General features: G+C 40.2%; 1 protein-coding gene across 2 annotated transcripts in view; it reads left to right on the top strand.

The window, feature by feature from the left end:
* The first annotated feature begins 3,309 nt into the window (after positions 1-3,309).
* The window catches only part of snx13 (sorting nexin 13), a 29,829-nt gene continuing 10,105 nt past the window's right edge, over positions 3,310-23,033 (top strand). For both annotated transcript variants that reach the window (XM_034704904.1, XM_034704903.1), the window contains exons 1-11: positions 3,310-3,490; positions 17,953-18,065; positions 18,178-18,280; positions 18,394-18,483; positions 21,228-21,349; positions 21,451-21,569; positions 21,747-21,851; positions 21,970-22,058; positions 22,345-22,428; positions 22,588-22,726; positions 22,862-22,950. In XM_034704904.1, the coding sequence (XP_034560795.1) occupies positions 3,479-3,490; positions 17,953-18,065; positions 18,178-18,280; positions 18,394-18,483; positions 21,228-21,349; positions 21,451-21,569; positions 21,747-21,851; positions 21,970-22,058; positions 22,345-22,428; positions 22,588-22,726; positions 22,862-22,950 (1,065 nt within the window). In that variant the 5' untranslated portion in view covers positions 3,310-3,478. The remainder of the gene's footprint in view (positions 3,491-17,952; positions 18,066-18,177; positions 18,281-18,393; positions 18,484-21,227; positions 21,350-21,450; positions 21,570-21,746; positions 21,852-21,969; positions 22,059-22,344; positions 22,429-22,587; positions 22,727-22,861; positions 22,951-23,033) is intronic.

The raw sequence follows: 23,033 nt of genomic DNA, 5'->3' as shown, positions 1-23,033 counted from the left end.
AGGACTAAGAGGGGCCTTGTTGACTTTTCAGACACCCCTCATTGAGCGGACTTGTAATAACACACATATTGTCTCCCTGCTGCATTGTGCCACAAACCATATGGAGCTGAGTTATGTAATGGTTAGATATGCTTAAGGCACGGCTGTGCCAATCATGCTGCACCAAGACCTTCTCAGATGCCTTAAAATTGTGTTGTGTTAATCTTATATATACAATTAGCAACCTCAAGGTACCCCAGGTTTTTTTAATCAATGTGAAGACTGACCTAATGGACAAGTATTTCCACCCCACTGAATGGTTGAATTTCTCAAGTAGCAGTATCTGTGGTTTTCTTTATTTCAACCACTTATTAAAAATCTTGAGTAAAACAATTAAATGCCTAATTAAACTTCTCAGAATACTCTTGCAATGTAGTAATCAACTCTCCACTGTCCAAGATGGTTACATTACAGGAACTCATAATGTATCACATATCATGGCTTAACGAGTAGCTTCAAGGGGAGTTTCAGATAAGGTGAAAGTGTAACACAAGCTGAAATCATATGTGACCTGCACCTCTCAGTGTCACTACTTCTATGCTGGCATTCCTTGAAGACTGTTCATATGAGTTATATGCATCATTTGCATTAACTTTCTGTGCATATGCTCTCTACTTCAAATCTTAACTCACAATTAATTGGCAGCCAGGGTTTTTAATTATTTATATTCACTTTTCCACTGAAATAAATGTGTTTTTAAATGATGGACCACACTGCTTTTAAGTTTTCTATGTAAGTGCAATACTTATTTTCAGATCATCCGTTCAACCTATCATTAGTTTGTGAAAGACTGTTAGTGACCTCTGGTGGTAGTGACACAGCACTGCGGGTTATGAGTTTGTGTGTGCAGTCTCAAAACCACTGCTCGGTGTAACTTTGGGGTGGGTTGGGGTAGGGGGTTGACTGGGTGTAATTTGAAGTATTAAAGGCATAACCATTAATAAAAAAATCACCTTTTGCATTTCCATTTTCAATAATATAGCTTTAAGAAGGATTCATTTATGGGCACATGTTGGTCAGTGAATTCTGTAGTCTTAGCTTCTTCATATTTGAAATCATTAAAATCTGGAAGCATTTCCATAACTGGATGCAAAGAAAGTGTTTTAATGAATGAATAGCTTGTCACATGTTTTACTCATAACAAGCTTGTAACTCATAAAATGTAGCTATAAAGTCTGCTGTTATAACTTGGCAGTGTGTTTCTGAGTGTGTAAATGTCAGAGAAGGAAAGTGAAAAAAGAGACAGAAGCAAAAGGATGCAAGAAACATGAGAGCCCAGAGGAGGTTTCTTTTGTTTCCACCTGTGTATTAGAACAACAGCCAGCTATGTTTGCTCTGTTATTTTGGACTTTAAGGAACTACAAACTCTACTTGGCTTCATACTAGCTTGTTGCTTGACAATGCTGGGGTTCTTTCCACCTGGAGAAAGGTTGAGCCAGAAAAACAGAGATCAATACAGCTGACAATCTTTGTCAGTCACTCTGGGGCTCTTTGTCTCTGTCCCTGCCTCGTTGCCCTCTCTCTCTCTCTCTTTGCCAGGAGTGTAAGGTAGAGCCGGGGTTAATAAAGGTACCACTTCTCATAAATAATCAATCATTACCAGGTAGCTACTGGTCAACAATGTGATTGTACTGCACTCTGGTATGTGTTGAGCAGCCTCCAAATAAAGAACTACATTTTCCCTCAATGTGTAGTATCAAGAGGAAAATAGTAGTTACCACTTTGTTGAATTGGGCAATAAGTCACATTATCAGAACTATGTTGCTAAAAAACATTTTATAACCTTTTCTTTTTAGCATAAGTGAGAGTTGTCAGAAAATTGTTTAGTCTTATCCTTTAATTTGGCATAGTAAGATGTGATTGTCAATGCATTTAATTTTATTATTTCACATAGCTGAACACACAGATAACAAAACTACAATCCTCACAATAGGCAAAGACATACTAAACATAATAACATAAAAGAAAAGAAGGAGAATACCTCTTATGGATGATTTCAACCTGAAGAGAGTCCTTAAAGCAAATTATAACAGAATATAGACATACAAATACAATAAATATACAAGTTGCAAGGTTTAAAATAAAGGAAATGCTGTGTTTCAACTCAAAGCAATTTATTTAAGCACATTCATTTTTTTAAGAACTTGATCTCATCTCATTGCGTTTGAGTTCTGATGTCTTATTTGAACTAACCATTGAGGCTTATATCATTTCTAAATTATATCATGCTCACTTTAAAAAATAATTAGTTTCATATTTCATTCGAGCAGAATGAATTAGTATCAGCCGGATACTATACTTCGAAAAGTATCACGTTTCTTTTACGTTTGTTAGAATGAAGCACTTCTAGGACATTATAAATTCCTACAGCCAACATAATACACCTTCATGACACATTTTACTTAAAGCTGCTGTTGGTAGTCACGGAGTAAACATCTTTTCAGAGAGAGGGACTGCGAATATCAACACTATCCCTCCCAACCGGATTTCCTCTTAGCCCCCCAACACAGATCGGCGTGTGCAGTCATGATAGTGCCGGACTCATAACCAATCGGAGGATGTAGTAGGAGCCTCCCCTTAACCAATCAGGACAGAGGATTGGAGACTAGCTATGATTGGTCCGTCATAACGGGAACGAGGGGAATAATAACATTGCTTGATACAAAGGCATTGGAAAACGCAGAGATTTTGCAATAGTCTCAAATAACTCCTCTTACCAAGGAGTAACTATGGGTATTATGACCTATTTTGACCAAAGATTAAGACTATTTTATTTGCCACTGCCTTCCTATCTTAGCTTATTTGAACTTGTTTTAAATGCTTATTTTTAATATATATCTAATTTTCCTTTTCTTTTCTGTTTTATTATATTTGTCAATTTAATTGTTTTCGTTTATGCTTGTCTGAATGTTTCCAATGCTTTTATTGTTTTAATGTAAAGCACATTGTGTTGCCCTCGTGTATGAAATGCGCTAAACAAATAAAGTTGCCTTGCCTTGCCTTTTTTCCAAACCCAGCAGGTTTTAACACCATTCCTACCAACAGCAGCTTTAAATGGCGGGCTGTATTTTCAGAGTGAATTATAATTTTAGCACAATTATCACCGTTTTTTTCCTATAATAAAGCTGAGTAAGTTATAGGTCTGTATCAAATGTTGTTCAAAATGTATCTAATTGGGTCAGTCAATCGCGATTATCGCTACATTTGTGTCCGTCAATCAGTCACGGGTGTGTTTCTGCGTCATCACTCTTCAGCCAATCACGTTGCGACGTCCAGAAACGAGGCAGCCAACACATAAACCTCGCAAACATGGCGACACTCCGAGGAGAGTACGGAGATTGGAAATACGACCGTTTTTAACCGAGAAAATAACCTCCTCCTCGCATGTTACCATGTGGTGGGGTTAGCCAGAGCCATCGCACGCACAGCCTTTGTGACGATGTTTGCAGAGGTAAGCCAACAGCTGTGAAATAGATGTGTGTACGGGGGCAGGAGTTTGTTTTCCAGTGACAGACACGGCTAGTTAGCTTGTAGCGGCTAGCACCTTAGCGTTAGCAGGTAAACACACATCAGCCTGTCAGGGAGAGAGAGGACGGGACACGGGAACCAGAAAAAAGCCTGTCTGCTATAAGTGGCAGTCAGCATGGGATTACACAGGTAGCGAGAAGTTAATGCGATGAGCCGAGGATATCCTAACTATCAACAGCGTCCTGGAATTAGCTCAAGACAGGCAATGTCGTTAGTATGCGTTTAGATTATGAGTAACATCCTTCAACAACGAATTTCTTCACAACAAATACAGGTGAGCTGGGCGTCAGCTGCTCAAACCTACAGTGAAACGTGAAGGAAAGTCACCTGTGAGTTATCAGGAAGGTTTGGTTGAAGGCAAAGGTGTGGACTTCAGTTTGGCAAACTGTCTGCTCAGGTTTTATTTTATTTTATTTTATTTAACCAGGAGAAAACCACATTGAGATTAAAAAATCTCTTTTTCAAGTGTGTCCTGGCCAAGATCATCAGCAGCAGCAGCACATTTCAGAAAAGTTACAGACAAACAACACATAATTCTAATTCATTACAACATATCATGGGTTTCAGAACAAAAGTCATCAGTCAAAGCATCTACAAACTGAAGCATCTTCCTCAGGAGCCTCCAGTCTGCTTTAAATTGCATTTTTTTTGTTGACAATCATATCACGCTTCAGATGTGCAACAGAAAAAAGGTGAGTTCTACAGAAGGTGAGAACAGGTGGAATACAGAGAACAGGGTGGAACTCTTTGCCGGTGCATATAACTCAAGAAGTGAATAAAGATCGCTTCAAATTATTGTTAAAGAATTATCTTCATGTCTCTTATCAAACATAAAGAAAAAACACCCGAGTTACCAAACAGGAAAACAGGTATTCATCAAATTGGTGAACTTGCATGAAGGTAGAACTGCTTCATTGATAAGAGTGAAATAATTATAATTGTCCTCTTTACCCTTTTCTTGTATTTGATGTGTCAAAACACATGATCCTAGTAACATAAGTGATCATGTGTACATTCATATATCTGTGGATGTACATCATATTATCTTGAGGCATAGGGGAAGTTAAAACATTAATTTACTTGTCACTATGGTTTTGTGTTGACATCTGCTGAATGAATGACCTATTTGTTTCTCTTCTGTATGTTATTTTGTAATTCATTATGAGGTGCTGTTTTTGTTTTGTGGTTTGTTGGTCTTGTTTTGCCGATTGTGTGTTAGTGTGCATGATTGTATATGTGTTGGACTCCAGGAAGAATAGCCGATGCTTATCCTAAGAGAAAGAAAGAAAGAAAGAAAGAAAGAAAGAAAGAAAGAAAGAAAGAAAGAAAGCAAGCAAGCGATGGCAGCTATCCGCCTGATGACAAGGATGTTCAGACATTTCCTTCCCTTATTATTTCTACTTAAGGCGAACATGCACAAACAGCTGTTTACAGAGGCTTTCAGTATCCAGACTTCCCACAGACACCAACAACTGGCCTAATAAAGGCATCTATTAAAATATTCATAGGCTGTCTTTGGTCCATTGCTGCTGGTCAGTAGGTATAGAGATGAAGCCTTTGCTGTGCAGTCACTCAACCTGTCAAGCATTGTGTTTTTTTTCTATGACTTGTGATGACATTGTAGTTTTACTACAGCTCTCACGTGATGCAGTTTCTCAATGCGAGTTTCCTGACTTCAAATAGATAAAAACTACTGGCAGCGAAATCTGTTTAACTACAGACAGACGGCACTGTCCACCTCACCTGAGAGGCAGGTGACCTGACCACAGCTAGGCACCTCTCCAGCAGTTTAAGTACAGGTTTAGCCTTGGTAATAAGGCTTTAGCTTCCTCTGCACTATTCTGCATGGCTGACAGGGGGGTACTGACTTCTGTGTAATGTGCAGTCAGGTGTTGAAGTATAGTGGAGTAGCTCTTTTTTAAATGTTGCTCCCTGCTAGCCTTGAGTCTGAGGTAAATTATGAGTTGGCATTTGACCATGCTTTAATGGGGTTTTGCTTTAAAACAGCATTGTGGAGCTATCTTTGTCTGTATTTTGGATTTAAGAAGTGGAATAAGTTCAAATGTATTTCAGTAGTAGTGGCAATTTACTTGCAGTATTAATACATGTAATACAGGATGAGGGAGGGGGGTGAAAACACAAGTTTCATTGTGATACAACATCCATTTTTTAACAAAAACAGTCATTTTGTGAAAGTCTGCCACTGAATTAGCTTGATTTGATTCAATTCAGTGGCCTAAGACCATTATAAGATGATTTTAATGATTATTTTTCAATTATTTACATTATACAATCCCACAAAAAAAGTAAACATGATTACACTACTAGTTCTCTGAATTATTTCCCTAATTTCTAATCTGGTGTTATAAATGTAGGAAGAAATATGTGAGAATGTCAGCTGGCCAGTATATTCAAAAATTCTCAAGTGTTGCCTCTACAAACATCTATGTATTGTAAATATGACATTGCATTATCTTTGTTTGGATGAGTCTGAATCATCGATTGAATCAGTCACTGATTCAAATGGATGTGCTGCTACACTCCTACAATAAAGATACATTGAGGTTTTCCCAGTATACAGAGCTGTTGACTCCCTGCTAATAGTAAACCTTGGCTTAAGTCTATTTGACTACACAGTGACAACATGACCTCCTGGGTCTCAAAGTATCACCAACAAAGTATTAATTAGAATGATCAGTTCTTTGCTTCTATTATGATGTAAATGTAAAGACTATTTTATAATGAATGTATTTGTACGCAGTCCTCTTTTTTGTATTTCCTTGCCGAGTAGACTCTCTTTCTGTCCGCCTGTGCTTCCCTCCTTTAGCGTAAATGGCTAACCCATTCAGCTTGATGAATACACCGTTGTACACTGAGTGAGTTTGTGTGTTCATCCACTGGCACACAAAGTTATATCAGTGCTTTTCAACTGTGTCTTAATCTCATTAAGGTGTCTTAATTAAAGCTTGATGGACATATAGGCCAGCACTATGTGACATCAGGTCTGCTCGTCATCTGGTACACCTCTCGCTCTTTCCTTAAAGCAGTAAAAGCAGCCGCCCTGCCAAACGAGCAGACACATTGAGAGTTAAGCTCAGTGCAGACCTGGGTTTTGTACCCAGGTAAATCTACACAGGGTCTACATCAAACTGAGGTATTGACTTTGAGCTGCAACAGCTACTAAACACAACAAAAAGTTTGAGAGGATGCGGAGGATGGGGTTTGTTTCTCTCACTGTCCCTTTAAGCTTGGTTCAGTTCATTGAATGCTGCTGTCCCAGTGTTTTCTATTTGTTGGCAGGCTCTTGGGTGACTCACATACCAGAAACCTCCAGGTTTCCCTTCCAGAGAAGCTTCTCATCACAAGAGCTGGGTGATCTGGCAGATCACGTTATCCCAATATATATCTTTGTTGTTGATCAGTGTCAATATTTATCAGACATCCAGTGAAGCTGCTAGCAGAGCTGCCGCTAGCGCAGCTTGTTTCTCTTTATGCTAGGATTCTTTCAGTGTTCATCATAAAGTATTTGACCCACATAGGTCTCCTCCTTCCCTTCAGAACAAAAGGACACAGTGATTAAAACATGTAAAACCAGAATTGAAGGAGTTTTAGGTGAGGCATCGGTGTCTCTCTGGAGCTCTATCAGACATGGGATGTCAGGGAAGTCTGAAAGGGATGCTGCTCCTAACTTTAGCTCAGCCTGATTCTGCAGCTTATAGCTTGTTTAGAGATTTTATGATCCCAGTTTTTGTTTTCTGAAAGTGATTCCCATACCTCGACTTGAGTATTAGACTTGTAACCCCCTTATGCTGATGGGTGCAAAAAATAAACACAACATCGGTGGTGAAGCAGTGGTTGCTTGCATTTTGCTAGTTTTGACTAACATTAAACTCTCTGCTACTGGACTCATTAGCTGTTTGTTATTGATGCATGATAATTTACCTGAAACCAGTTGATGCATTGGGAGGCTTTTTGGTGATGGTATCAGATTGGTGCACTGACTGGCTCAATCCCTAATACTGTGTTTTAGGCCTTATCAGAGGCCAATAAAGATAGTATCCTTATCAGTTTGGACCCACTTTTTGGGGGGATAAAGCACTCCTTCTGTGTCATTGTTTACAAGATTAGATGTCTTTACTTGAAAATAATTAGGCCTAGTAATTAACAATAGTACCTAGTAAAAAATGATAATGATAAAGCAGTTGTAGTTTTAAAATCTGAATGAGAGGCTTCCAGTCCAGCTGCTGCTAACCACCATTTTCTGTCAACAATTTCCTCGTCTGTGGAGGATAACAGATGTTCACTTTCACAGGCACTTTGAGGCCCTTTGGTTCCACTAGTTTTGCAGCAGTGTTTACTCTTGCCCAAACTTACTGTGGAAGCAAAAAACTACAGGCTAACTGGCTGTTTTTGCTCTTTCTACTTCTTTGTTCCATCCGTATCGAGTAAAAAAAGTTAACATCAAAAACGATGTAAACAATAGTGGGATCTGTCATTGAGATTGTTTAATTGATCAGAAAGTTAAAAAAAAGAATAGCAAGGGACTGAGGATGAGTCAAAAGAAGGCTGACTCCCTCCCTCGGGCAACACCGGAGCTAATGCATTATTACACGACAGAGAGCTGGCCATACCAACTTGGACAGAAAACAGGGAACAAATTAGTGCTCAGTCAGAGAGCCAAAGAGTAGATGGCTAATTGGTGCTTCACCTTGGCCTTGGACGGTGTTTGTGGGATGAATCTGATAAAGCTGGATGAAAACATTAAGTGTCTGAGGTGTTCTGCTACTACTCACTGCCAAAAAAGAAACAGTACTCCTTATAGGTTGTACGACTTTCTAGAGCTGTACAGAAGACATTAGCATTATTTGTACAAGAGACATTCACTACTTTAGTGTTTAGATGATTATCTGTTTTTGTGATGTTTCTTCATTAACCTTTTCTTTTGTACATTTTCTGTGTTCAAATGAATGCTTGATGCCTTCATAGAGTCCAGTGCTTCTTTGTACAGACAGAATCACAATCATAAGAGATGCAATTACAGTGTGAAGTGAAGATGGACGTTTTCATCACCACTGCACACTTATTGTAAACAGGTGCTGTATTAAAGCTGGGGTTGATAGTCAGATTTAGATACACTTTTTGTTATACTGGTTAAAATTATCTTTATGTCCCGATGGCAATCAATCCATAATGTGTTCTTAAAAAAGAGTGAAAAAAGACACTATCTACAGCCGGAGTAAACCTGGGAAAACACCAACCAATCCCTGCCACCAGGAGCCAATTTATGAAACTAATCAAATCCCGTCCTGCCGTTCTGCTCGCCTCCCGCGCGTACATTTCATGTTTGTTTGTGTTAAAACTTTCACTATGATAATTTTTTGGTGTTTTCTTACCGCTGAGAGAGACATGAGTTGAGGTAGTGTAAAACACAAACGATGTGCTGAGGACCGCTTTTGAATGAGTCACGATCATATAGTCAGGAATCACCGGCGCTCGTGCATTTGAGCAGGGGGTCGATTTTGGAGGAGCTCCGAGGGGAGGGGTTAGACGGAGTCCCGAGGACATGCTACATTCAAATTCATGCCAGTTTTCTGTGACTACCAACCCTAGCTTTAAGTACATACTCATACACTCTGTTTTATATTCTAATATGTGCTAGAGGAAGTACTGCAGGTCAATCATACACTCCGTGATTAAGACAAGAAAAGGAGTCTACCCAGTTATCTCCGGTAAAATTTTATTCTGTGTTTGTTCCATCGTTGGCCTGTTAGTGCATCATTTAGGCAGTTGCACCTGTTGCTCCGCCTCATGTTAACATAGCTCCAGGGCCTTGGAATCTTCTAGTTTTTCCCAATGTTCATAACACAGGTTTTGGAATTGGCAAGCAGCTCGATTTACCCACTATCAGTACTGCTTCTCACTGTGGTGCTTTTTAGTGTGAGCTGTCGGTGATGTGACAGCCGAAGGCCAACCACCTTCATATGACAGAGAAGGTCAGGCACGCTGCTGAGATTTCAGCCAAACTGTGGACAAGGCAACATACAAGAGCACTATTTTTATTTTTTAATGTCCTTTTCTTCCAGAGGCAATAACATGTGACAGTTGATTTCCAAATATAAACACAAAGAGAGAAATGTCAGGACGAGTGAAATGTTGCATGAGAACCTGCTATCACTACCACTCAAGTGAGTCTTCAGGAAAAAGACTAGACCCCAACAGCTTTGTGTGATAATGCTGTTTAGTGCTACATCTTAGGATTGTATTGATGATTGATCACTCTGCTGATTTCATCCTTTCTTTTACTGCTGACATTCTCTGGGTAGTTTCAGGGACTTTCAGGCCCTGGTATTTCAGGAACTTGCATTTCACACATCACCTCACAGCAAGAGATTATCTGTGTCAGACGTGCTCTCACAACTCAAAATACTCCTGTTGGTTTAGGTGAGGGGGAGTGGCTGAGGAGCACATGCAGGAGGGGGAGGAGGAGTCTTCCATAATGGTGACTGTTATGAGTTAATATCACAACAACATGCACAAGGACAGTTTTCCGAGACAAACAAATAATTTTTCTAATCTTTGAAATTTAAAAGCCCTTTTAAAAGTGTGAAGAGATGTTAAAATCTCCTTAAATTCATATTAAATACTCCTTTTTTCTACATCTTTCTTCTCCTCTATGTAATAATCCGTCATTACTGGTGCAGGGTTTTTTTTCCCACAGTTTCACTTACACTCTGTTCCTTCTAGAGATGTAATCCTGAGACTAATAATGGAAGCTCTTTCTGTTTTTGTGGTCATGGTGGATTAGGCCAACATGATCAGTCAGACCCACTCACTTTTCTCCCTCTGAGGCATTAACCATAGATCCTTCACAGGAAAGCTTTAATGGGCTGAGTTAACCCCTTGCCCAGTGACCACACCGATCAGCGTCGCAGCTGGTGGACTTATGCATCGGTCACAAAAATAGCAAAATCCACCCCGTAGGAGCTCTTTCCATACGTGTGTGCCTGAGTGTTTACAGTGTAGGATGTGTGTGGTTGTGCAAGGTTTTTCTTTTTTTCAAGTTGTGCCAGGAAATATGGGAAATGATCATCTCAAAGACACTGATAAGAGTATGTGTGTCTGAATGTACCTTGAGCCAAAGACATCAAATAGTGGAGCTATAATCAAAAATCTTACCTCTTAATGTGTCAGCGCTTTACATTGTACCCAGAGAAAGTTGCTTGTACTCATTTAAAGTTAATGAAAGAGTATGTGTCATTGTTTTCATTACCAAAAAAAAAGCAAGTGATACATTTTGAAGTTATTTCAGTTCTTTAGTTAAGTGATACTTGTGTGTTAGCTGTGGCCTTGGTATTTGTACAGTTTTCATTTTATCTCAGCTCATAGTTATGCTTCCAGTGTTCATTACGTCTGCTCACATGCACACACATCTTGTCCAGAGACTCGAAGTATTCAAACACAGATCTTTTTACATGACCATTCAGCGTGGGTTGTGCAAGGAATTGCCTGGATGTTCAGATGTGTGTGTGCATGCGTGTGTGCGTGTGTGTGTTCCTGATGGGCCCTGGGTGTTAATCACTGGAACAGATGGTTCATGTTTAAAACCCTGTGTAAGCTGTAATGACTCAAGAGTGTCAGTTATCATCTCTCCGAGAGAGCCGAGCCTCCACAGCCTGGTCACCCCGTCACACGGGCCTACTGATACTCACATTCACTACAGACGTCAAGCTGTGCTTATGTTTCCCGTTTGAACTACATTCAAATACTTTTCAGGGAATGATAATATTTAGTATGATGGACTCGGACTGTAATTATTTACAACATAAATAGCCAACTGTCCAAACAAGAGTGTGTAACCTTCCTGATAATACTGTACAAAATGTGTTTATATTCACAGCTGCTTTTTCAAAATATAAGATAAGATATCCTTTATTCGTCCCACAACGGGGAAATTTAAATGTTACAGCAGCAAAGTAGACAGTGCAAAACAGTATAAAGTAAACAAGAGCATATAAAATAGCAATTATTAAAAAGTTATTAGCAATTAAAATTAAAGAAGTAAAAATAAGCATATCTTACAACATGTATATATACAACGTATATACACAACTAAATAAGTAAATTTACAAATTTTTCCGAAACCAATGATGCGGTGAAAATGTGCACAGATAGATATCTTGGTACAACTTCCACCAGTATGAATGGCCGATAAGATGACGCATTAATCATCAATCAATTTTTATCTGTATAGGGGCAAATCACGACAAACGTTATCTCAATACGCAAATATAGCAGATCTAGACTGTACTCTATGTCATATGATGAACAAAGACCCAACATCAAGACAGGATACAATCCAGACCCCTCTTACTGACAGGACTCGGTCTTATCTCATCTTAATCCACCATGAGCAAGTTACAGCATTAAGGAAAAACTCCCGTTAACAGGCAGAAACCTAGAGCAGAACCAGACTAATGTTAGACAGCCATCTGCCTCAACCGAGTTGGGGTTGGAAAGAGGGATAGAGGGAGAATAAGAGAAAAAGAGATTGATGATAGTGATGCAATGGATATTAGTAGTAGAAGCTGTTGCCGCTGGCATCCGGCACACACTCACAGAAACGGGCTTCGACACGTCAACTTTATAGAAGTAATTTGAAGTGCTGCTAACAGACAGCAAAATAGCCATATTTGTAATAATTGTAAAGCACAGCTGATGCAAGGATGAGCAAAACAACACTCCTGTAACCCTGCCAGTTTAACTCTGCAGCTAGAGAACTGCCATCATGAAAGACACCAAGGCTTTCTGAAAAGTACGAATGAAAATGCGCCAGCAAAAAGCTGTCAGTAGTGTCTTCAGTCATTCCACAAAGCTAACATATACAGCAGTGACTGACCATATTTCTAAATGCTTGGGTTTGAAAAAGAATACATTTGACTTGGTGTAATTCACAATGAAAAATACATTTTTCAGGCCTCCAGCTGTCAGAAGAGAAATCTAGTTTTGGCCTTTGGTTGGTTGTCTGTTATTGCAAGGAGTTTACAAATCCAGTTCCAAGGGTTGCACTCATGAGCTCAAGCCTTATCTCTGCAATCCTGATAATTCAAAGAGGTTGACTATTGACTGTTTTAGATGTGGATGATTATGTCAATACCTTCTAAGTGGTAAGATGGTAGTCAATGAGAGAGAGAAAGAGACAGAGCAAGTAACGGTTTTGCAAAGTTACAGTAAACATTGTAGCCCCTGAGGCCAATGTTTGCTAGCGTTCTACTGTTGACAGAAAGCTAAAAGGTACGGTCTCACTGCAGAACAATATACAACCTGTGTTGACCATGCCCCCCAAACTTTATCTCAGCAAGACTCTTTAGACCCTCTGTTTTGTTGTTCCTGCAGGTTTTTGTCAGTCGCTGTTTTGTTTAAATACGCTTCCCTGTGAGAAAACATGAGATAATTTAAGGTGACGTAAGGTGGAATGTTACTTTCTCTAGCACACACAATAATCTTAAGAATGTTCCACCACATCCACTGCTTTTGTCACTTTAGAGGCGAATGTCTAGCTTGCAGCTCGCTCACAGTAATGTCATGAACAGTTCAGGTAACTTCAGCCGCCCACTTACTTTTCAGGGTGCAGATGTCTGTTCAGGTCTGAGTTGTGTCTGTCTTCTCATCGATGGTTCTTTTACATATCACATATGTAATGATGCTCTTGCTTGCATATGCTGTAAAATCTTTTATCAATCAATCTTTATTCATATAGAACCAAATCACAACAAAAATGATCCTAAGACGCTTTACAAACAGAGCAGGTCTACCCCCCCAACATCAAGACAGGGCTCAGTCTGATCTCATCTTAAACCACCATGAGCAGAGCACTTATCAACATTTAGCGAGTTACAGTGGCAAGGACAAACTTACTTTAACAGGCAGAAACCTAGAGCAGAACCAGACTCATGTTAGGCAGCCATCTGCCTCGACCAAGTTGGGATTGGAAAGAGGGATAGAGGGAGATGAAAAGAAAGAAAGGATGGTGGTGAGACGGATTGTAATAGTTGTAGTAGCTGGATTTTGGCAGGTCCGTAGCAGCAGGCCATGTATGGCACAGATTTAGAGCAACTTACGAGACAAGGGAGCTCAGAGACTCCAGAAAGGTCTATGGTTAGTAACTTTAATGGGCCAGGAAGAGTTGAAGTCAGTGATGGAGGGGAAAGATTGGATCCTAGTGTGTCAGTTCCCCCGGCTCGATTACTAAAACATTGCTCCTGGTATTATGGATACATTATGGAGGTTCACATAGTAGTTGCTGTTTCATATTAGTTATCATATTTTATTTTTACACTTAACTTTTGATACTTTTTGACATACTGGGCCTGGTAAGAATAGATGTGTCAGTGAGCTGCTGAACACCACTAACAGTGCCTTCTCTATACTGTGTGGGTGAAAGGTAAACAGAGCAGCTGTGTTACTACAGTTCAAACTGTTTGCATGGATGCCTTTATCTTGAGTTTCATTTGGTTTTCTTGTGAACCGCGAAAACACTGCAGGTGATAACTGTGTCATAGTTGCCTCGGTAGTTTCAGAGTTCAGGACAGTTCATAGAAGATAGTCAAAGTTTGTGGATTGCTCTGTTAGAAGCATTCCTTTGTATTTTCACCACTCCTGTCTTCACTGTGATAATAGTCCTTTTCTTCGACCAGCTTTAGTCACTTCCTAAAGTCCTCACCCTGCTATTAGTGAAGTTGTCCAAGCCAGCCAGTTACGACTTGCTGAAGAGGTAGTCAAGCCAGTTAGGACACATTCTACAACATGGACAATGGTGTGTTTACCGGCACAGGGAACACTTGAATAGTTTGTTGAAAGAACCTGAACGTCACATCCCCAAGAATCCTAATATTTCCCTTCATATGGGATTTAGAGAAACATAAAACAAATACATTTAAAGACCCGATCTTAGCTCTGTGGTGGTTAGTACATGTTTGTTCTTTACAGTGCTTCCCTTCATCCAAAGGTTTGAATGTTAAGTACTGAATTTGAAGTTGAATATAGTGGGGGTGAATAACTTGCCTTATATAGTAACTACAGTGCAGATGACTCAACCAAAGACAAAACTTAACTCTCTTATGTCCTAACTTGATTTCCCCGTTAACCAAGTTAACATTCACTCCTTTACACTAGTGTAGCATTATCAGTCAGTCTGCTATGCATGTACTTAGACATGCTGTTCTTCTTTCAATGTAATGGCAATATTTCACAAAGCAGCTCAGCTTGTCATTTAGTTGTTTGGTTTATACAGAGTAAATAAATTCAGGGTCAACAAGTCCTCACTGAGCCTTAAGCGTCAGGTTTTCACAGTTTCAGTGTGCTGTCAGTGTGTCTTCAGCTGGTGTGGCGAAGAGATGTCGCACACATCTGCAAGACCTGAACCAGAGCCAGTTAGTTAATTTTTTTTTTTCATTGCATTGAAGACTACACCTGTCTTTTTTTCTCTGAACTTTTTTTATTGAGTTCTTACCATAATTCATTTTATTCGCAGCACACATTGCTGGTAACAAAACAAAAAAAACATAGAACGGCTGCTGCAGTATTTTAGGTTTCCTCAAGTTTAAGAAAATGCATGGTATCTCTGATCCATCTAGTGAAGCTTGGAGGTGATTACGTTTTCCAGGAAAGAAGAATGAGACGCCTGGCTATTAAGAAAGTGAACGCTATTACTGCATGAGTGTTTCTTTTAAGTAAAGGGATCTCCTGGCTATATCCAAGGACTACGCCTGTCTTTTTTTGACAAAGACTTGTTCAAGCTGAAATGAATGCTCCTTTTTGCTGTCACAAAAGTGCAGCTCACATAGGAAGTTGTACAGAGCTACTCCGAGAGACAGTTATGATCTTTCCTGCTGTTTGACTGTGTTAGAGTTGCCAAGAAGAATTAATCTCAGGTAATAAGATTTGACTGTAGTTAGGAACAATAGTGTAGGGCCAGTGGAGCTACAGGGTGCCTGGCCCGCCTGTCAATTAAGTCAGCCATGTCCTTATTTGCGCAAAACTTGTAAGTAAATTCACCCACCTCACGGTGTGTGATGATGGAAAAATGAGCTGCTCAGACCTAAACAGCTTTTTAACCAGGCTGTAAACATGTTTATTTCTGCTGCAAATATTGTCTTTTTGAATGGGTGTGTATGTGGTTTCCGGTGTTTCTGCCGCTGGCCTCAAGTGGGCGCTCGATGAACTGCAGTTTGTAGCACTTCCACATGGGCTTCATATTTCAAGACCGAAGGTTGTCACTCTGCATGAATGTACTCAGGGGAAGCTTAAAACTGCCTCTAGATTTTTTTCAGATTATTCAGGAACATTTTGCTAATGTAAAGGTTTTTTTCGACCAGAGGAACTTTACCCCAGAACTACATCAACCGACGGACCCAAGGCGAAAAAGTAGTTCAGGGGTAGATAATCTTCTCCCTAAAAAGCTCCTGCTAGGACGGTAGTACTTTTCAAAGGTCCTGGGGCTTTTGGGGGGCAGGGCCTGCAATGCTGAACGGGTCTGATTGGTAGATTAACTGCAGTGTTTTTATTCCGCCCGTCGTCCACAATAACATCACACACATCTGTGATTCACTTGATTTCTCTTTCTCTATCTTCATGCAGATGATACATATAAGTTACTTTAAATCCTACATGGGATTTTTCAAGGCCCATCTGCTGGATTTTTGAAGACATTTTTTAGTAATAAACATAGCTCTGTATTTGCACGTCATACAGCCACAGTTAGTACCTTGCAGATCTCACAAATGTACATTACACTGATATTAAACACCATATATTTAAAACTCTCTGAACCATGTGGGATCGTCTGTGGCAGAGAGAACAATGTCTCAGTGTCCTGAGGAAGCTCACTCTGTCCCTATCTGGCAGCGTCAGTGGGAGCTGATTATCTAAGGAACTCTGCTATGAATGTAGGGCAGCTGAAGATCATCACTGCTGATCATCATGAAGGCTGTCAGGGACTCTATCTGACAACTCCACGCACAGAGTGTGAAACCCAGTTTTCCACATTAATCCACCTTTGTGTGAATAGATGCATTATTTCGACTGTACCGTGTGACTCTGGTACATCATAGTATTTTTGCGAAGGTTTGCACGGCCTGGTTTCATTAGACTAGCTTGCACCTGTAATGGTGACACTATTTTTGCATTAGTTCAAAGAATGAGTGTTTTTTCTGTACTGCAAAAATGTGTAGTGCTCATTTGAAACAACACACACACTCATGGTGTTAGATCTGTAGTAATCTGCAAGCAGCTGATGTACTGAGCTTGCTCTAATGTTAATATACACATACACAAAAACACATCCCTTTCTAATTCCTCATGTTATGCATCGGCCATGTTTACCCGCTCATCCTGTGCAGGGTTGTAGACAGCTCCTCGCACATTTTGGCATCATAGTGAGAGATTGGGTATCAAGTTAGCTTCTTTAGTTTTCTTTTGTTTTTTAAAATGATCACAAGATTCTAGGAATGCTTTATTGAGCAGCTCTTAAAAAAAGTTGCTTTTTATGGATGAAAATGACCAAGGAATGCATCTTCTTTAATGTGAAGGTTTAATTAGTCATAATGAAGGTCACATCAGCTTAAAAAAGACCCAGCCTGCACTGAGCTAACCCATTCGAGTATTAGTCCTACTGTCTGTGCCACTTCACAGAGTAACATTTACTTCAGTCCGGCCCTGCTTTCCATGCTTTCTCATAGTTAGTGGCGAACAGCTGTTCTGATGTTTTGTGTCTCTGGGACTTAAAAAAATAGTGCTACTAGACCAACTTATGTGGAACACTTGGACACAGTTGCTAGCTTGAAATGAGAGCTTAGTTTCCTGCACTGACAACAACAGGAAAACCATAGGATGTGTCACACAAGCATGCACACACACACACACACGTACGTCTATCCCTGATACTTTCCAACAATGCAACACACCACAGTGTGAGTGAGTTTTTAAATGATCTTTTCCTGTGCCATCTAAAGGACATCTAAAGGTTAGAGCTGTGTTTCTTCTGGATGACATCATTGCACAGCACTGCTCTGTTATCTTTTAAAGTTTGTATCGGAGCTCTGTTCATTTATTGTTATGTATTTTTTCAGTGAAGTGAGCAGTAGAGCTGTTTTAAGAAGGAGATTAATGATTACGCTTGGGGAACAGATTAAGAAACAGCAGCAACAAACAGTACTTTTAACTGAAAACATGTACATACAGGATATTTTGGGTATTTAGACACATGCACATTGAAGGGAATTTAAACTGTCAAATGTCACTGGAAAGTCTCAATCAATCAGGAAGGAGTCTCTCTGACAAACATTTCTAATGATCTGTATTTAACGTTTCTTTCTGTGTGTGTTTCAGGCCAGTCTGTCCATCTGGGGATGGGGGGGTCTTGGAGTCGTGCTGTTCCTCGTCACCTTTGGACCCTTTGCCATATTCTACCTGGCCTTTTATGTCTTCTGCTTTATTGGAGGGTGAGCAGGAAGACTTCATCATGTCTTTGCACAAGCATACTCTCACATTAACCACAACACTCTGTATGAATTAGGTTTTTAATGTTCTTTCACTCTCACTTCTCTTTTCCAGGGGCTTTGCGGTCACACTCCTCTATGGAAAGATCAACTCGGAGAAACACCTGGAAAAGAGCGAGCACTCGTACCTACCACCCACACAAATCGGTATACTCAAGGTAAATTCACTGAAACACACATACGCACTATTTGAGCTTCCCAGGTCAAACTAATTAATCAGATTCCTCTCATTTCACCCTTGACTCTGTGTGTTTCTCTTCCTCACCCTCAGACGTTGGATGAGATGAAGCTGGAGTTGAAACCTATAAAGATTGACAGGAGACTGACGGGATCCAGTTTCATAGATGAACCGCTACAACAGGTGTGTGTGTGTGTGTGTGTGTGTGTGTGTGTGTGTGTGTGTGTGTGTGTGTGTGTGTGTGTGTGTGTGTGTGTGTGTGTGTGTGTGTGTGTGTGTGTGTGTGTGTGTGTGTGTGTGTGTGTGTGTGTGTGTGTGTGTGTGTGTGTGTGTGTGTGTGAGCGTGTTTGAGTAATGTATATGACTTACTGCACATTCAGCAAGTGTTGAATTCTTCAGAAGTTTGCTTGTAATTTTGACAGAGGAGACACAAAGACGTTGAATTTTCAAGTTTCATAACTACAGATAAAAAAGAAATCACATGCTGTCTTTAAGGACAAATTGTTGCATTCCTTTTTGATTATTTCTTGCTCTTTGTAGTGTCACAGCAGAAAATCAGATAGAACTTCATTAGGTTCAAATAGCTACAAAATAATGCAGCCTTTATTCAAAGCTCTGAACTCATCCTCTCTATGTGAAGGATATGTTTCATTTTTGTGGGAAATGCAGAGATACTAATACGACTTGATGCCAACTACATTTCAAATACTGTATTGAGTTTGATTTCAATCACAATTGTTATGAGCTATGTAGGATTGATTGCTTTGAAGTGCTATCTACACACTTAACTCATGTATGTGCTAGCGTTGCTGGGTATTTGGTCTCAAAAGGCCAAGTACACATGCACCAGCTAAGTAGAGAGGCATCTAAAAGATAGCAGGATTAATACTGGCTGACAAATAGTAACATGGCAGGCTTTTTGGAGGCAGGCACAGTTAAGTAACAGTCTGACCCATCAGCTGGTCCAGGTCAGCAGCTCCATGGCCACAAGCCATAAAGAAGTCATCGCTGTCAAACATCACCCAACCCCCCCTGAAGCCTGAGCGTCTCATGGTCACAGGAAGAGGGGGTCTTGTGGTTAGTGTTTCTCGAGCAGGATGTCTATCAGCTGATAAATATTTGGTTATTTTCCACCAAAATCAAGTGCTGTTCAACTGAAAACTATAAAAAATGAATTAAGTTCTGACTAAATTATAGCAGGGACTGAAAGAACATAGCTGACACAGGCACTTCTCCATCTTTAATTCATACTAGATGGATCAAAATTGGCTTCATTTGAGGATGAGAGAGGTCACTTCTTAGTTGTACATCAAACATGCATTACTTTTAATGATGGTGTATAATCTTTGAAGTTCAACGTAAAAACAGCTCTCAGAAAAAGACATTTGCAATCAGGCCAATAAAAATGTAGTGTAGAACACTGATTTGTATTTTTAAAATGCACAAATCCCTGAAAGAAAGACCATTTTATTACTCTTGATTTAAAATGTGATAAACTGTCACGCCTTTTGGTTCATATTTGTCATAGTCAATCACTGTGCTTGCAAATCTGTGTGTGTTTTATATGTACTCTAGATTAGCAGATTATGCGCTTCTTTAGCCTCCTAAAATCGTATCTATCTAGAAAAAACTAGTCTGTCTTGAGTGATGAGGTCTTTCCAAATAGAAAGTGGAACTGAAACTTTCTGTCCTGATACACTGTCAATGCGACACTGACACTGTTTGTGTGGCTGGAGTGAAGAAAACCATTGCTGTAGAGTTGAAATGTTACATTTTCAATCTCTGAATGGTTTCTTTCTGCTAAATGCCTACCCAAAGACAGATTCTCCAAATGACTGTTTTGTACGCCCCTCAAAATGAACAAAAGAAGAAGAACAGCTTAGTGGCTTTTGTCCGTCGGTCAGTGTTATTTTTTCCCGTCCTGTCCTGTGGTTACAAACCTAAGAGACGGGAACAAGCTTTAAGCACGCTGGCCTCAGTAAAGCAGCGTGGCCGGCAGAGTTAGCTGCAGACACAGCAGATTGTGACAGTCAGATGACACTGACTGTCTCTGCTATGGTGCGTCTGTTCTCCCTCCCTCTACAGGAATGCACACTAATCATTTCAGCCACATGTGAACCTTGAGATCTTGCACAGCTAAACGTGACAACATGTTAACCTGCGTCACTCTCCCTGAAAGACTATGCTGTTTTCACTTTTTTTTTTTCCAATCAATGAAAAAAACCCTTCTGCCTGTAGAGCTCACAATAACAGCAGTGTCCAAATGTTTTAACTTGATTTATTTGTACCACCCGTCTGAATCCTTACTGTATGAAACAGAATGTTACTACAGTACATGACTGATTTACCAAGGCCTCTCAAATTTAACCTCCCAATAATCTTTGTTCTTGATGTTTCGCTGTATTTAAGTAGCCCCCCTCTCAATCCCTCTGTTATACTTCCCACAGGAGCTTTACTTTAACAAGATTGTTTTCACTGAAATCTGATTAAGCTGTTTAATTCAAACCTTTGAATATGTTTTCCTGTTTTTCAAATCTGCACCAAACTCCTGTATCGTAGAATCTGGAGTCTCACGTTACCTCTTAGATGCTCTTTTATGAGGTTTTCCTGTAAGCTCTGGCTGTCAGCAGAATTGCCGGGCATTATAACACTTAAAGCGGTCACTTTCTCAGTATCACCTCACTGTTGTTTTAGACCTAATCTTTTAACTGAAAGAATGATTTAGTAGGCTTCTGGTTAAACCTTTGACCCCAACGAAACTCTGTGCTGTTTCTGAAGTGTACTTCCTGCCATGCTGTTTCTCCTGTGTCCCTCAGTGTACGACAGACATAAAATAAAAGCACTCTGTCCCCCTCACTTATTGGGTTGTACTAAATACCATTGTCTTCTGTTTTTCTATCCTCTTCCAAAAATCTGCGCCTCTGAAGGTGATCCAGTTTGCTCTTAGAGACTACATCCAGTACTGGTACTACACTCTGAGTGAGGATGAATCCTTCCTGTTGGAGATCAGACAGACGCTGCAGAATGCCCTCGTCCAGTTTTCTACACGGTACAGCACACATCACACAAACACATTCTGTATCATTATATTTTGCTTTCATACTCACATTTTAAACATCATTTGGGTGTTTGATTTTTTTTCCCCCCAAGGTCCAAAGAGGTGGACTGGCAGCCTTACTTCACCACTCGCCTAGTGGACGACTTTGCCACCCATTTACGTGTCTTCAGAAAAGCCCAAGACCGCCTCGCAGACAGAGAGGACAAGCAAAGTAAGCAGAAACACTCATGATTGGCACGTCTCCTCTAACAACAGCCCTGATTGTGAAGCTTGTCTTTCGATGAGCTATAGAATAAGATTTGATTGCGAGTGTTTGACAGAGTATCATGATGAGAGTTTTTGGCATTAGTAGTGATGATGAAAATGAAGATGAGTGATGTTTCAACAGGGGACATAACAGAGGAGCTGGTGGACTCCTTCTTCGAGGCCGAGGTGGAGATGGAGAGGAAGATTTGTCGAGATGTGGTGTGCACTTCACACAAAGATGAAGAAGGTAAACACACTCGTCCAGTGTGTCTGACCTTACAGCTCACACTGCCATGAAGAACTGGTTCACACATATATGCAGACTCTGTGACGAGCACAAACTAAACATTCTGTATGTGTGTCAGGTTTTCTTCGAGACTTGTGCGAGCTGCTTCTGTATCTGTTACTACCTCCTGGAGATTTCCATAACAAGAACATGAGATACTTCCTGAGGGTGAGTTAAAAAGAGGACAAACAAACACAAAATCAAACTCTCACTTAGCCTTCCAAAGGATCAAAACGAGTGTTACTCTGTTAGTCTGACAAAATCCCTTGTAACAGCACAAATTATGTCACACATTCAGTGTTTATCATGGTTGAGACACCAGCCAAATGCCACTTTGGCTGGCATTCAGACATGAGTATTATTGTCTTACAGCACAATGCTACTAGATAGACTACACTGCTGTGCCAGGCCATGTGACTAAATTGTTATGGGTGCACCTGTGATGATTTTTTAGGAGGTGCTGGCACGTGGAGTGCTACTTCCTCTAATCAACCAGCTGAGTGACCCAGACTACATCAACCAGTTTGTCATCTGGATGGTGAGAGCTGACACACACACCTGTTTTAACCCTCTGTTTATCAGCTGTTGTCCAAACCTTTTGCGTATGTGCTATCAAACCTACACACACAAATCAGGAACACATATTAAATGTGTGTGTTTGTGTTGTGGATGTGTTAATGTATGTAATTTTCTCTAGATTCGGGACTCCAGCTGTAACTATGAAGCCTTCATGAACATCCTGAAGCTAACTGACAAGCCTGCAGAGCTGGAGGCCGTCAAAGACAAAGTGCTGGAGGAGCTGCAGTACCTCCGGTCCCTGGACACTGCTGGAGACGGTGAGCAGCATCCTCTCTTCTCATTAACATACAGACATTTCCACACTTGAACTGATTTTGTGAGTATGAAAGCAGAGAGCGCATATAAACTGCTTTGTACTCCTGGTTTGATGTCCTTGTGTGTCTGTTTTTTAGACATCAACGTGATCAAGAACCAGATTAACAGTCTTCTGTTTGTGAAGAAGGTGTGTGAGACCAGGATCCAGAGACTACACTCTGGCAAGGTGAGATACTGCAGCTCAGCTTTACTGTATATTGCTTACAATGAAGGAACCAATAAAAGCATACATTATTTTGTTAGTGCTAT

The sequence above is a fragment of the Notolabrus celidotus genome, chromosome 16, assembly GCF_009762535.1.
Source record: "Notolabrus celidotus isolate fNotCel1 chromosome 16, fNotCel1.pri, whole genome shotgun sequence".
NCBI classification, from domain to species: Eukaryota; Metazoa; Chordata; class Actinopteri; order Labriformes; family Labridae; genus Notolabrus; species Notolabrus celidotus.
Note: the sequence above shows the minus strand (reverse complement) of the source record. Positions and strands in the feature narration are given on the sequence as shown.